This window comes from Ambystoma mexicanum, chromosome 12, assembly GCF_040938575.1.
Source record: "Ambystoma mexicanum isolate Mex_15411 chromosome 12, UKY_AmexF1_1, whole genome shotgun sequence".
In the NCBI taxonomy this organism is placed as follows: Eukaryota; Metazoa; Chordata; class Amphibia; order Caudata; family Ambystomatidae; genus Ambystoma; species Ambystoma mexicanum.
Genome location: NC_090936.1, coordinates 81,653,183 through 81,669,857, shown reverse-complemented (window position 1 = coordinate 81,669,857; position 16,675 = coordinate 81,653,183). Strand labels below are relative to the sequence as shown.

Here is a 16,675-nt window from a genome sequence, read left to right as displayed (position 1 = left end):
TTACCTGCAGTCTTCATCTTTAAACACTTGCAGCTACTGAGAACAGTTTCCTCGAATCTGCACGCCTCCTGGACAGAACGACCTGAAAGAGGAAGATTGAGGCAACATTAAAGAAAGCAGTAGGGAAATTTACAAATTACGAACTGCTCAAAAGGCTTACCTGGCTGGTCGCCTCTCGGCTGGCACCACTCCGGACATTCCACTTGCGCTGAAGAACACCGCGACCTACAAGAAAGGAAAACACAGGTTAGCAAAGGCGAGACTTCGCAGCGCTGCGCATAGCACTTACTTACCGCATCATAGCGCTCTTAATGTGCCATCATTTACCAGCAGGGCTCAACCAAGCCAGTTCGCCGTGCTGAAGCTCTGCATATCTAAGGGAGAAAAAAGAGACATTTTAAACAAAGAAAGGCATGCAGGATAGCAACAAAACTAAAGAACAGCAATAAGACCTACCTGAACAATATCAAACGGGCCGGCGCCAGTGAAGTAACTGGACCGCACTCGCCCATGAAAGACAACGCGCCCCTGCAAAGAAGGCAGGACGGCGAGCACGCCTAATTCTACCACAAGGTGAGGAGAGGGCGCCAGAGGGACTGAAATCATACGGGGGTGGAGGGAGGATACTTACCCCAGTCGGTCAGTCTTGAACACAGTCCTCCTGTATTTTCAGGCTGAACCTTCCCCGCAGACCACATCAGGACAAAGCTGAGAAGCATACCAGCGAGTAACCCGGCTGGGTGGCGTCCATGTGGATACCAGGTGAGCGTAACAGAACGTGAAGCCTACCATAACAAATCCACCTGGGCGACATGGAGACATCAGAAATGGACCAATTGGCCCAATTACTAGGAGAGCTTCATGCTGAGGTTCATTCTGCCAGACAAGAGACTAAAGCCCTCCGGAGAGACCTAATAGTGACCAAAGAACGCACTGAAGAGATTAGCAGGCAATACTTGCAATCACAGGCAGGACAGACGCCTCCACCTGGAAGCAATCCAATGATGCAAAACCCTGCCATACCACCCACTCCGGTACAGATCACGTTACCTGGAACAGTGCCCCTGGCACCACCAGAAAGGCTCTCAGGCGACCCACGGAAGTATGCAGCATTCATCAATCAGTGCTGCCACATTTTCTTTGTAGGCCTGGAGCATTTCCAAGCGTCCAAGCTCGGGTAGCTTTTGTCTTATCATACCTGAGTGGTAGTGCAGCAGATTGGTCGGTGCCGTTGGTAACCCATGACGATCCTCTATTACATGACTTTGGGGGGTTCCAGAGAGAAATGGAAAAAACTTTTTACTCGCTATCCCCAGTAACAAGCAGTAGACAATGAACTCTTGTCCCTCCGACAGGGGAATCAGGACTTGTTAACATACATTGCTACCTTCAACAGACTGGTTGCCGAAGCTAGGTGGCCAGAAAACAAAAGAACCACGTTATTCCATCGAGGCTTACTAGGCGAATGAAAGGACGTCTTAGCCCAGGTGGCTGATCCACCCAGAGACTGTGCAGAATTCATAAATCTGGTCATGCAGCTAGACCACCGGTTGCAGGACCGAAAGGCAGAGCGGTCTAAGAAGGACCCTCGGACCGTGTATGTTCGACCAAGGGAAAACAAACCCCATGTACCTGAAAATGCTGTAGAACCCATGCAGATTGGAGGGATACGGCCTCCATTAACACAACAAGAGCAGGACAAAAGAAGACAACAACAGCTTTGTTTGTATTGTGGGAAACCAGGACATTTCCTGAAGGACTGTCCAGTAAAACCCCCAAGAAGAACAGTCGGGCCACAGAGAAGGATGAAGCTAATGAATCGGAAAACTACCAAGCTCGACAAACGTAGAGGTCAGTTTGTCGAGTGAGAAGAAAGAGTTGCTGACCTCGCACTTTGCAATACCAGTGATCTTAATTAACCACCAACAGTCGTCAAGAATGCATGCCGTTGAAGCATACATCGATAGCGGAGCAGTTGGAAATTATATTGATCAAGAAATGGCAGCAGAGATGGGGCTTTGTTTGTGTTCTAAGCCAACTATGGACAAGGTAACCACTGTGGATGGGACAGAAATCGCTTCCGGACCAGTAACCCAGTGCACAGCCAGGGTAACCTTGCTGTGCCAGGACGGGCATCGGGAGTCTATTTCATTTGATCTAATCAAGGCACCTCAGTTCAGGCTAATACTAGGGATGCCATGGTTGGTTGCTCACAACCCTTTGATAGACTTGCAGGCACGAAAATGAACCTTACCCGGTGACTGCTCCCCTGCCTGCTATTACCAAGAGGAGAAACCCGACATCTGTATCCCCATGACTCCCGGAGCGACAGTATCAACCCTGGGAGCAACTAATACCTTGCCAAGTGAATACCATGATTTCCAGGATGTTTTCCGAAAGGACCAAGCCAATACATTGCCGCCACACAGGCCCTATGACTGTCAGATCGACCTTGTTCCTGGTGCACAAATCCCTTGCGGCAGGATCTACGCTCTCACAAAACCAGAAAACCTTCATTTTAAATCCTATTTAGTCCAGTACCTTGCAAACAGATTTATCAGTCCTTCGAAGTCCCCCGCAGCCAGTCCTTTGTTCTTCGTACTGAAAAAGGAAGGATACTTGAGAACCTGTATTGACTACCGTGCATTGAACCAGATCACCGTGAAGAACCGCTACCCCTTGCCACTTATCCCTGAGATGCTAGACCAAGTTAAAGATGCCCAGATTTATACCAAATTGGACCTTCGAAGAGCGTACCACCTGGTCTGAGTCAGAAAAGGAGATGAATGGAAAACCGCCTTCCGCACTAAGTACGGCTTGTTTGAATATCAAGTCATGCCCTTCGGGTTATGCAACGCTCCTGCGGCATTCCAGTATTTCATTAATGACGTTTTAAGGGAGTTCATTGATGTGTGCGCCTTAGTGTACATAGACGACATCTTAGTATACTCAGCCTCGGAACAAGATCATGTCAGGCACGTTTGTTCAGTCCTCACCAAGCTCCGTCACCATCGCTTGTTTGCAAAGCTTGAAAAATGCTTTTTTCACGTCACCGAAGTAGAATTTCTTGGTTTTATTATTACTCCAGGGGGCATCAGAATGGACGTGCACAAGGTAGATGCCATTCTGAAATGGCCTTCACCGACGTCTCTGAAAGGGGTACAAAGCATGCTGGGCTTTGTGAACTTCTACCGCCGGTTCACCCCAGACTTCTCTCAGGTTGTGCACCCAATAACAGTACTATTCCGAAAAAACAATAAAATGTTTGCTTGGACCGAAGAAGCAGAAGCAGCCTTTCAGGAACTTAAACAAAGGTTTACCTCCGCTCCAATCCTGCGACATCCTCGTCCAGACCTCCCTTATGTCGGTGAACCTGATGCTTCCAGTCTCGCAATGGGGGCTGTCCTTTCACAGAGAGACCCGGAAACCGGCCAGCTACATCCTGTGGCCTTCGGGTCTAAAAAGTTCTCACCTCCAGAGATTAATTATGCCATCACGGACAAGGAACTCCTGGCTATCAAATCCGCCTTTAAAGCCTGGAGGCACTACCTTCTGGGGGCCAGACACACCATTACAGTCATCACAGATCACCGAAACCTGCAATATCTCAAAACATCCAAGGTCCACTCCTCGTGCCAATTACGGTGGGCCCTTTTCTCGCTGAATATGATTATGTAATCACATTTCGACCAGGAGTCAGAAACGGAAAGGCGGATGCCTTATCTCGCATGGGCATAGATGAAATAGTATATACAACTCCAGACCCAGTACCTATTATACCTGAAGACAAACTCTTGGGTATCACGACAGCCTTAAAACAAGCAGAACTACGAAAAGAAATCCAACGGACAATGAATCCTGATGCCTACCTCGCATGGCAAACTCAAGGAGAACAATATACCATTAAGGACCATCTACCCTTTTTTAGGGAACGCCTATATGTACCCAAGAAGGAATTACAACAGCATATTATTTCAAACTATCACGATTCACTGATCGAATGGCATCCTGGGATCGCCAAAACCCTAGCTAAGGTGAAAGAGAACTTTTGGTGGCCCACCTGGCGTAAGGACATCATTCAGTATATTCAGTCCTGCGGTGTCTGCGCACAAAATAAATCACAGAAACAAAAACCATCTGGTCTCCTACAACCATTGGACATTCCTACAGTTCCATGGCACACTCTTTCCCTTGACTTCATCACTGATCTACCTCCAAGCCAAGGGTTCAACACCATCCTTGTAGTTGTGGACTTATTCTCGAAGATGGCCCATTTTATTCCTCTCAAAGACCTCCCAGATGCAGTCGCTTTAGCAAAAGTGTTCCTGGAGTGCGTGGTTAAGCTACATGGCTTCCCTTCGGTTCTGGTCTCTGATCGAGGCAGGCAGTTTGTTTCAAACTTCTGGAAAAAAATGTTGTGCAATGGCGCAGATCGACGTTCGGCTTTCTACCAGTCACCATCCCCAAACGGACGGCCAAACCGAGAGAACCAATCAGACACTCAAGCAATATTTACGGTGCATGCTGCACCACGAACAAAGGAATTGGAAAGACCTACTATGGATAGCCAAAAATGCATATAACAATTCTTTGCATTCAAACACGGGACAAAAGCCCTTCTATACCCTTCATGGCAGACATCCACGTACCTCTGAACTAGACCTTCCAGCCAGCTTGGAAATGCCAGCGGTAAAGACTCTACACACAACCATTACTCAGGCTTTCAAAATGGCAAAGGAACACCTTATTCATGCCAAAGAAAAACAAAAGAGATTCGCCGACCAACACCGGAAAAAGGCCCCTGATTATCAAGTAGGAGACAAAGTTTGGTTAGCCGCTAAATTCGTACCCATCAAGGGAACCCGGACCTTTCATCACAGATTCTTAGGACCCTAAACCATTAAGGCAATTATCAACCCAGCAGCCGTGAAACTGGATTTACCACCTAATCTACACATCCACCCGGTATTCCATGTGTCTCTCCTGAAACCAATGCAACCCGGCACACGGGTTGGGACACCACCTAAACCCATATTTGTTGACGGAGAACCAGAATTCGAAGTCAAAGATATCTTGGACTCTAAATACTCTAGGACCAAGCTATATTATCTCGTCGATTGGAAAGGATTTGGACCACAAGACAGATCCTGGGAGCCCAGTGAGAATATTCACGCACCACGTCTAATCAGGAAATTCCATCGGAACTTCCCAACCAAACCTGGGCCAGACAGAAGGAACACCATGGGAGGGGCTTTAGGGGGGAGTGGTGTCACGACCCTCGCCGAAAACCCCCTGTGGCAAACCCATTGGCCAGGTGGAGTCAGGACTCGGGCCTCTAGAGCCTGGCATCCTCTTCAAAGGCCCTCATGGGGCCAGTCCTGGCGCCTATGGCGCCAGGCTCATACACCATGAAAAACAATGTGCTTGGGAACTATTTTATTGTATTGTCAGCCAACATGGAGGCATCCACATAGCTTGGTTCCTAACAACTAAGCTATGCGGTCTAGTGTTTTGGGTGTGGTAGCCTAGGGACTACTTTACCTGGACTATTTTGTTGGGGCTATTTAAACCACACCCGGGCAAGACAACACGCTTCGCGTTACTTTGCAGCTTGCAACATGATGCTCACAGTGTCCAGCTATTCCCTCGAACCTCGGAGAAGCAGAACCTGCAAGGACACAAAAGGAACATCATTAGCAGCAGCATAATCTTACCTCCAGTCTTCATCTTTAAACACTCGCAGCTACTGAGAACAGCTTCCTCGAATCTGCACGCCTCCTGGACAGAACGACCTCAAAGAGGAAGATAGAGGGAACATTAAAGAAAGTAGTAGAGACATTTACAAATTACGAACTGCTCAAAAGGCTTACCTGGCTGGTCGCCTCTCGGCTGGCACCACTCCGGACATTCCACTCGCGCTGAAGAACACCGCGACCTACAAGAAAGGAAAACACAGGTTAGCAAAGGCGAGACTTTGCAGCGCTGCACATAGTGCTTACTTACCGCATCATAGCGCTCTTAATGTGCCATCATTTACCAGCAGGGCTCAACCAAACCAGTTCGTCGCGCTGAAGCTCTGCATACTTAAGGGAGAAAAAAAGAGACATTTTAAACAAAGAAAGGCATGCAGGATAGCAACAAAACTAAAGAACAGCAATAAGACCTACCTGAACAATATCAAACGGGCCGGCGTCAGTGAAGTAACTGGACCGCACTCGCCCATGTAAGACAACGCGCACCTGCAAAGAAGGCAGGACGGAGAGCATGCCTAATTCTGCCACAAGGTGAAGAGAGGGCGCCAGAGGGACTGAAATCATACGGCGGTGGAGGGAGGATACTTACCCCAGTCGGTCAGTCTTGAACACAGTCCTCCTGTATTTTTAGGTAGAACCTTCCCCGCAGACCACATCAGGGCAAAGCTGAAAAGCATACCAACGAGTAACCCAGCTGGGTGGCATCCCTGTGGATACCAGGTGAGCGTAACAGCCACACACAGGTGCCCAAATACATACACTAGGTGTACAGGGTTGTACCCCCACCCATGAGTGCCATAAGGGTATCCCAAGGGTCACACACAGGTGCCCAAAAACATCCACTAGGGGTACAGGGTTGTACCCCCACACCAAACCAAAAAGAGGAAGAGCTGCACTGCCATGAGTGCCACATGGACTCCTGGGCAGAAAACAATACAGAACACATATGAAAAAGGACTACAGAACAAGGACAGGGAGGCCCTGTCCCTCCAATGCATTTCCAGCATCACACTTATATAAATGTGTTTTGAGGCAGATCCCTTCACTTCTGAGACTCCGCTCTCTGAAAATGGAGGTGCACTGTTGCCTGTAGACAGACATTTTTCAAGGAGCATTAAAAAAAATATGTTCAGGGCTAAAAGATCCTGTACAATCCCAGACCCTCCGAGTCGGGTGGCGGAGTGGCTCCGATTTTGCCCGAGTAGGTTCTTGCCACCATCATCCCAACGGAATCCTACCTATCCTCTGAATGCCTTGACTACCCTCTTCTACCCTCTACCTCACACTCGCCACCATCTACAGGCCCCCCAACCCACCTGCCTTCTTCCTCTTGGAATGGGCAGACCTCTCCTCCTCGCTCCTTGCCTCCTCCCCCTCCTCCTCTTGGGGACTTTAACATCCATCTTGACTCTCTGGATTTGGCCACTGTACACTTTTGCAACCTCTTTGACTCTCTTTCATTCACTATTCTTCCCTCCGACCCAACACACTCTGCGGAGCACACCTTGGATGCTCTCATCTCAACAGACATCTCTCTCTCCAACCCTCGAACTACTCCTCTCTCCTGATCCAATCTCTATCTCCTCTCATCCTACCTTGAGCTGCCCTGTAACCTGATGATGCCTCTGCTCGCACTGTCAGTCTCCTTCTCTGTCATTCGACTGACGAAGCATGCGTCAGTCGCTGCATTTGCCTCTACCTTCATCCCTCCTCCCGCCGCTGCCTTTGACTCTCCTATCGCCTCTGCTCTGGCTAACCTCCATCTATTTATCTCAAACACCTTGGACATCCTTGCCCCTGTCATGAAAATGCTTCCAAATACAACTCTTGGTATGACTCCTACTTGGCAGCTTTGAAACGCAAGTGCAAAGCTGCTGAAAGAAAGTGGTAGGCCTCAAGTACCTTCTCTGACAAACTGGCCCGCCGCCTGCTCCAGAGGCAATATCGTCTTACCATCTGCTCCAAGAAAAGGGCTCATGTCGAAGCCTGCATCATCAGGGCCACCAATAACATGGCTGAACTCTTTAAAACTTGCCAATCCTACTGCAGTCTCCTCCTTCTATCCTCCTCCCTCTCAGGCTCTCTGCAATGCACCTTGCCCCCCAAAACCCCATACTCTCCTCTTTCTCTCCCATTGCACTGGACAAGGTCTCTAGAGTTGTCCGCTCTATGAATGTCTAACAGGTGCTCCTCTGTTCTTCAAGAAGCATCAAGGACAACATTGACTCTCTCGCGCAAGCCTTGGGTGGCCTCTGTAACCATTCCTTTGCCACTGGCTACTTCCCACAACCGCTCAAGCACACTCTTGTGCACCCTCTCCTAAAAAAGCTGTCTGCTGACCCTTCTTGCCCAGCTATCTATCACCCTATCTCTAGGGCCCCTTTCTTGGGCAAACACGTGGAGAAGCTGGTCATCCAGAGGCACGGAAAATGCTCTCCTAAACACCTGTGAAGACCTGCCCTCGAACATGGACCCTAACTCTCCCTCTGTTCAGATCCTCCTCAATCTTTCTTCTGCCTTTGACACTCAAACACTCTATCCTGATTAATCGTCTCCATGATACCCTAGGCATCATGGACCGGGCACTGGCGGCGTGGTTGACCTCCTTCCTTTCAAACCAACCATCCCAAGTGCAAATGGGCCCTTTCCTCTCCTCCACTTCACTCTCTACCTATGGCGTCCCTCAGGACTCTATCCTTCGCCATGGCTCTTCAACATCTACCTTCCCCCTCTGGCCCATTTGATTTCCAACTTATTTCCTCATTTCCAGTGTTCTGCTGATGGCACACAGCTCTCCTTTAAGCTCCCATCCTCTACCTCCTCTCCTTCCCTCATACCGGACTGCCTGACTGCTATTCAGGCGTGGTGGTCTGCCAGTGATCGCTGCCTTAATGCAAGTAAGACTGAGATCCTTCTTATTGGGACGCTAGCTCCTTGTTTCCTCCCCTCTCTCTGGCCACCCTGCTGGGGCCTCCTCCCCCTCATGTGAGGCAAAAAAACATGGGGTCATCTTTGACTCCTCTCTCTCTTTGTCTCCGCACATTACAGACCTTGCGAAGAAGTCCAACTTTCAGCTCCACCTCCTCAGGGGCATTCTCTGTTTCCTCACCTTCCCCCAGAAGCTTTCTCTCTAGGCTGGAGTACTGCAACAGCCTCTTCCTCAATCTGCCTCTTTCCTCCCTTCGGCCCCTTGAATTAATCCAGAATAGGGCTGCAAGACTTATCCTTGGCCTCAAGCACAGGGACCGCATCTCTCCAGCCCTGAAATCACTCCACTGGCTCCCGGTGACCGCAATCATCAAATTCAAGGCCCTTTGCATCATCTACAAGGATGTCTGGGGCCTGGGATCTTTCTACATGCAGCTTTTACTCACTAAATACCGCCCTGCTATAATTCTTCAGTCCTCTAGCTCCAACTCTCTGCAGGTGAGACGTTTCTCCAAGCACAGAGTGAGAGGTAGATCCCTTTCCTTGGCAGGCTCCTCCCTCTGGAACAGCCTCCCTGCTCCCCTCAGACTTGAGCCGGATCTTCTTAGGTTCTGGAAACTTCTCAAGACTTTCTTTTTCTACTCTTCTTTCCTTCTCCCCCTCCCTTGCTAATCTCCCTCTGCTGCAGTGACTTGTTCCTGGTCCCTTCTGATTCACACTTGGGCCAGACTACCCCTGACCAGTCTCCCCCAGCATCCCTTACAAGCACTTGCCCTCTGGCTCCCTCCCCCAGATTAGCCTGATTCTGGTCCACTGTGTCCATCGTCCTTATCTGCCTTTCCCCCTTTTCCCCTGGCACTTGCCCTTGTTGGCCTACCTCACCACTTGCACACCCCCATTGGGCCCCCGTGCCCTTCTCCCCCTCCCATCCGTGCCCCTACTCCTCCATCTCCTGCACTTATCACCTTTGTCTTTACATTTGCATGGTGGGATTGTTACAATGCCAATATAACCGTCATTGTTGTTTTCTTTTTCCTATTCGCACAATACCCCCCATTTTTGGTCTTGTGGCACCTGGAAACACTTGTGTAAAAATACCCAATAAATAAATGATATAGGGACTTTAGCGGATGATCTAGATCAGTCCTGCTCCCTGCTTGGAACCCTTCCCCAATATCAGTTCTCAAAAGCGGCCAGCTATCTGCATGAGCCCTAAGCAGGCTAAATAAAATAGATGCATTTTAAAAGTCAATGACACTACTAACAAGACATGACAAAATAAATAATAAAAAAACATGTCTTTATAACCTATCAGATTATAACACAGCCTAACAATTATTAACTATCACTTCAGAGATACTCACAACGGTCTTCCAAAATCAGCAATAGATGGCTTTCTGGTGAAGATTTGTTATTTTCAACAGGATAAAGGAACTGTGAAGAGGAATAAAGACAGGAACATCTGTAGAAAGGCTTACAAGTACAACATGAGCAAAAGCATGCCTTAAAATAAGCTTTCAACTTCATTGACTCAAACAATTATCTTCAGATTCTCCACCAGTAAACATTTGTTACAAAGAATTCTAATACTTTTCAACCATCAGAGGAAATCCCATTTAACAAGTGAAACTGTTTCCGCAGGATTTTATTAGACCATAGCTTTTAGGTAAACTAACTCTTTACCGAGAAGAACAAACAAGGAACTTTCTAATGGAAATATCAATTTAAACCAATAGACTGCAGTACTGAGTTGAAGATGCAAATGAAATCTTCTCTATTACCGTGCCTTTCAACCTCACAAATCTCCAAGGCAGATATTGTTTAATAGTGGTCTTATTGACATTCATTAAAGGAATTGAGATAACTCAATGGGAGGGCAAAAGTGGCATATGCCTATGGGTCCCACATAAGAGCGGACGCCCACCGGATGATTCCATGCACAGAAGTCTGTGCACGTGGCATGATATTTTATAGAGCACTGAGAGTCCAAGCCCGATACGTGGCTGCTAGTGAAAATGATGGTGCCATCTGAATAATAAACTGTGAGGGGTCAGAGATGTGAGGCGGACCACATTGTGAAGTTTCCTCAACATTTGCCATTTTATTCGAATATTAGGTTGAACGCCTCATTATCCCTACCCTGACGAGGATTTCCCTGCCTAAAATAAACTAAAGGAAACATTAACAAAAGATCTGTCCCTCACTCCTAAACACACAACAAAAAACAAGGCAATACATGGCAGTTCAAAACATTACTGATTGAGTTCATAAAGCAACCTAAGTCTCTGTTCAGAACCTGGAAGAATTCCTCTTCCCCAGGTTTCAAACGTCATTCAGCTTCACAGTTCAAGAAAAGAACACAAGGAAATCCTGATTCGCAACCAAGTTCCAATATAGTCTGCTGTAATTTCCACTTGTCAACAAAAAGGTCCAACACATAGAACACACACACATATATATATATATATATATATATATATATATATATCTTTTTTATTTAATTGACTGTGGTTGAGCAATGTCCAACCTTTCACACTATATAGAAAAAGTGGTTTGTACATACAATGCATACAATACAATTCCAAATGTAAGACGACTTCCTCAATAAAATGTCATTCTTAAAACACAATAAATTTCATCACAAATCTAGGTTAAAACAATCACATGAATGATAAAATATACAAAAATACGATGTCAGGTACCTTGGCAGAATAGACTGAGTTTATACATTAAAATTGGGAAAAGCGCCGGCCATGCCGTCACTAATTGCCACATATGGAAAGAAGCAGCAACCACCACCAACGATTCAGCACTAAAAAGCATGCTCCAAAACTGCTCAGTATGATATGATTTGAAGTTAAAATAAGCTTTCACATAAAAAGATCTAAGTTCTGCCCATTGAGTAAGAACATCTGCATAGGCGTTCTTCCCAAGAAATACCGCTACATGCCCCTGTGTTTTCTAACATGGGAAGCATTTGGAAGCGCAAGTATAATGTGAATCGAATCAGTGCAGGTATTCGAAATTTGATTAAGGAACTACGGGGGCCATCAGTAAACATGCCTTGGTGAGAGTAAAGTGAGTATCTACGTAATTTGGTCAAGTGGTCCAGTGACTGATTGTGGTCATGGAGTCTAGCTTTCGTCTCAAAATTAGATAAGTGTAAGGCATGAAGGGACTCTTGGACGCCAGGCAGACCAATTTCATTAAAGTGACGATGTTCCAGGCACTCCAGGTCACTATACCATATGCTGCTAGTAAGTCTCCTTGAATGTGCTATAGCAAGGCTAAGAAGAGTGGCATCCTCCAGCGAGCAGAAGTCATTTTGGCCCAGAACTTGCAGGCTGAGGTTTTCCATAGTGAAGTATGTGACGGGAGGCCCAATTCTAGTCGGATAGCCTCTACTGGCACCGACCCAGGCAGGCCAAGAAGAGAATGCAGGATTTTAGCCTACAATTTAGTCATCCAATTTACCGCCTTCTCGGGAAACATTTGCAGAGCATATAAAATACTGGGAATAACCGAAATCCTATATGAAGACTCATTTAACACCTTCAAGTCTAAAACAAAATCATGGCTTTTCAATCAGAACTGAGACACTCCTATACATGCTCTACACATTACAGCCTTACAAGTACCAGCGCTGCCTCAGACTATTCCCATTGATCCCTGCTTGTTGTACATTCTCTTCTTTATGCCTCGCCTGTCAACATCTTTTGTAACTCATGTATATGTCTAAGTTGGCATATTATTCATGTATATAATTATGTATGTATATAAGCTATGTATGTATATCTGCACAAGTTGTGCCCTGATGCCCCCGGGCTGGATGGGGCGCGTTACAAATAAACAAAATGCAAATATGCGTTAATCTTGGCCTCAATGGAGCAGCACCCGTAGCTGTCAATAACTTTCGAATGGACAACTACTTCTGCCAGGCCTTAATCGAAATCTCGTCAGCTAGATAAGTTAACGAGGCGCTCGCTTTAATACAGTACTCGTGCTCGGAAATTTGTTCAAGGTGAATGCTGCCCAAATTCCACATAAAAGATGGTGTGCCCTTTGACGAATTATCATAATCTTGGTCTTTAGAGCATTCCGTGCTCATCGAAAAATTGGTGTTGTGCTTGTAAAGAATGCTGAAGTGCCACAGCCGTGGGATCTAGTATAACAGTATCATCTGCATACGTAAGGAAGTGAATAGGTAAAGGACACATACTTCTTTTGCCAAAGGACCTAAAGTCCGTAGACGAATACTAAAAACGAGCACCTTAATGTATCAGTAGTGTGTACTGGAATATTGACGCAATTATATAAAAAAAGCGGAAGTATCTAAGTATTAAAAGGGAAATCAACCTGTAAAGCTTAACATTACCTTTTGTGTAAATTTACAGGGATTTAACCCATGACTTATTCGAGTCCACAGTAATGAACGTTTCAAGTATTATGAATATCCAAATTAAAACATTAGGTAAGAAATTTGATGAAACCAAAATTCGATGAAATTTAAATGAACATTTTAATTACCTTCAAATACAATGTACTTTAAAACTTTTTTGTTAATCTTTATTTTTTGTAAATTTGTTTCTCTTTGTTGTTTTATTTTTTATCCCTTACCAATCCGCCCTTTCACCCCTCCCCAAATGGCCAACCAAATGTTTTATATTGTTTTGAACCATTTAATTATTGCATGAATATAACAAAAACGTTTTCATTTCTCATGTACTTTAATGTTTCAACAACCTGATTCATGATTGTCAATTTACGTTTTCAAAAAATCACTATCTATTTTGATTTACTAACTAGCACCGATTTGAAAAAGGCGATGGTTTCGCCGAAACACGTGTTATCATAGAGGGCAATTCAACAAACATAACAATATGTTTGAATAAAAGATATCTATTTATTACAAAATCAAGAAAAAAGTTTGGTATACATATTTTTTCTTTCCATATGGGCGCAGAAGAAAAACAGTAACCCAAAACACTTTTGTTTTTCAACCAAAACGGAGTAGAGGAACCAGAACTCCGTTGTTACAATCTTTTGCGACCACCCCGAAAATCAGTGAACATATTAGTAAAACAAACAGGGTGCTGAGGTCAAACCCTTGGGAAACCCACACCAGAAAGGTTCCTCAATCATTATTTAAATGGATGTTTGCTCTGACCTCACTTCCCCCGGGAGTCCTGAGCTTTGCGATAGTCCTATCTTTCTCCTCTTTTCTCAGCAACCTTGCTCGTAGCCTGCTTCCTTTGTTCGCTTTAATGTAGTATTTCTGTCTAAGTTGCATTAGGGAGCGTTCTGCTCTACCTGTTTGTATAATTTCGAGTTGGCCTCTGATTTCCCTGTACTCACTTCTTATTTTCCCTGTAGACCCTCATGCCATCTTAAGCATAATTACCTGCAGTTTGGCCTCCAGAAGTCTGCATTCTCTGTCCCTCCGGGACTTCATCGCTAATATCTTCCCCCGAATGGTGGCCTTGAAAGCGTCCCATATCATGAGTGGGCTTACTTCCTGACTCTCATTGGTTTGGAAGAAGTTCTCTATCCCCTCCCTTTGTTCGCCTTTCAAGGTCTCGTCTTTAAAGATGTGTGCCAGGTATTTCCATCTCCATAGTCCCGAGGCATTTTGTGGTTTTTAGTTTTCAGTGTGATAAAGTTGTGGTCTGAGCGGGTTATACCTCCCACCTCCCCTTCTGAAACTAGTGCTAATAGTGATCTAGACACCCAGATGTAATCTGTTCTCGGTGCTGACCTGTGTACATGGGAGTAGAAGGTATTGCCTCTGGCCTCACCTCTTTTCCCTCCAGATTTCTATCAATGACAGATTGTCCTTTTTTCCCCGCAGTTCTTTCAAGGGTTTATTGTGGGAGGAAGATATTCTGGCGCTTCTGTCCCTTTCTGGGTCCCATGCTAAATTAAAATCGGCTGTGAGAATTATTGTCCCCCTAACAAACCCCTCTAGTTTTTATAGTGACGATTGAATAAACCGTTCTTGCCTCATATTGGGAGCATAGATGGAGGCCAGCGTAATTGTTTCCCCCATTCCCTGGAGGAGTATTGCGATATACCTCCCTTTAGTGTCTTTGCTGACGTCTATTATCCTGAGGTCTAGATTGTTTTTCACTGCAATTAGGGTTCCCCCTTTCTTTGCCTGGTTATTTGATTGATGGATTTGGTTATATCCCCGTAGTCTTATTTTATGTTTATCTCTACCTTGTATGTGGTTTTTCTGTAGGGTGACTAGATTTGGGTTCTCCCTTGACAGAAAGTGTTCTTTTTTCCTTTTTATTGGCGAGTTTAGACCTTTAATGTTCAGAGAGATCATTTTTAATGTCTTTTCCTTAGCCATGGTTCACTGTTTTCTTTTTCTTTTTTTTTTTTTTTTGCTTGCTTTGGGTTACGGGGGTGCTTGGTTAGTTCAGGACCTGGTTCCCCCCCTTATCCCTCCTCCTTCCCTCCCTCACTGGGACGGCTCAACCAGCCCCTCCCAATTCTCCTTTCTGGGTTCACTCCCCTCCCTCCCCAAGTGCTCCCCGTTGCAGGTCTTTTCCGACACATGTGTCGATTCCAAGAGTCTCCCCCTTCACCCCCCCCCCCCGTATTGCTTTGTTTCCCTCCCCCGGTGCTTCTTTGCTCCGAACTTGTGCCCCCAAATTTGCTTTGATGTGGCAGAGCCCATTTCTGGAGATTTGCTTTCCTGCAGCGTCTTCTCTAGTGCCCCTTTTCTTTCTTGCTTTTTTCTTTGATTCTTGGATAGACCATTCCCACGCCTTTCTTTTCGTTTGGTCCTTTACTTTAGGTCCTCAAAAATGGCCTCGGCTTAATTCAAATGCTTGTGTTGGTTTTACCATTCTAACATTCTGTTGTCGCTTAAAATTGCAAATGTCAAATGGGGTAATCTTTAAGCCTCAACGCTGTACTGACGTCCTGATAATTTTTCAAAAAAACCCTTTTTTAATCTGCATGTGGAATCACATGTTTGCGCTAGTTCCTAATGCAGCCCTCTAAGGGAACCCGCCTGTACGTTTACCTTCAGCCGCAAATACTGTTTCAAACGGTCCTCGCGGTTCTTTGTTGTCTTCCTATTTACTTTCAGCATGATGTTAACTAGTCCTATCATTGTGTTTACTATGCTCTCCATGTCGGTTTCCTTGCCTCACTTACGTGAGGCTAAGGACCACTTAACAACGTTCTTTTTACATATTTGCATGAAAAAATAACTTTTATATGTACGTATATTTGAAACATTGTGAGATATGAATTAAAAGAAAATATTTGTTAATCTCGTAGTTACGCACCAATGGATACTACGTGTTGCTAAAAAGTTGTTTCCGACCTTATGTATTGATATCCATGATGGAATTCTATGCGGGTAAATGATTACGCGTCTATTTATAATCATAGTAACATATATGTGTTCCTTGTTTGTTTACAATTGGTCCTTTTTTTGTTTTCTTTGTCGCGGCCATCTTTTGGTCAAAAATGCACGGAAAAAAGCAAAAATGGTGACAATGGTCATTGTTAATTGACATCCTGAAGTGTGTTGTTGTTGTCTGCCCCTGATTTAATTGGAGCTGAGACAAAATAAATAAAAAATTGGAAACGTGCTGGTCTGAAACAAGCCTATTGCAGGGAAAGAGAAAATTTAAGTTCTTTCAAAGTATGTGACAGCACCAATGTATAAACATGATCAATTACATTAAGAGAGAATCCTTCAAAGGTCCTGATTTTTGAAACAGTCAATTTCATAAGAAAGAAGCCATTTCATGGTCTGAATTGAGACCCCTTTCTACTGTCCGAAATGTACATATCAATTTTGCTTCCTCTTGTCTGAGTTTTGCTTCATGATCACCTACTCTTGGGCCCAAAGTCACTTTCTTAAGGCCTAGGAATTTTAATTTTTGTTTGTCTGTTAATTGGTGATTGCTTTGCCAGTGTTGTGCCAATGGTAAATTAATGTCCTGGCTTCCTATAGTTGAAAGATGTTCTCT

The 16,675-nt window shown here is 45.2% G+C and overlaps 1 protein-coding gene across 2 annotated transcripts in view; it reads right to left on the bottom strand.

Moving 5' to 3' along the window:
* The window catches only part of GSAP (gamma-secretase activating protein), a 2,819,616-nt gene that overhangs the window by 2,311,428 nt on the left and 491,513 nt on the right, over positions 1-16,675 (bottom strand). For both annotated transcript variants that reach the window (XM_069628052.1, XM_069628053.1), the window contains exon 7: positions 10,046-10,115. In XM_069628052.1, coding sequence (XP_069484153.1) covers positions 10,046-10,115 — 70 coding nt within the window. The remainder of the gene's footprint in view (positions 1-10,045; positions 10,116-16,675) is intronic.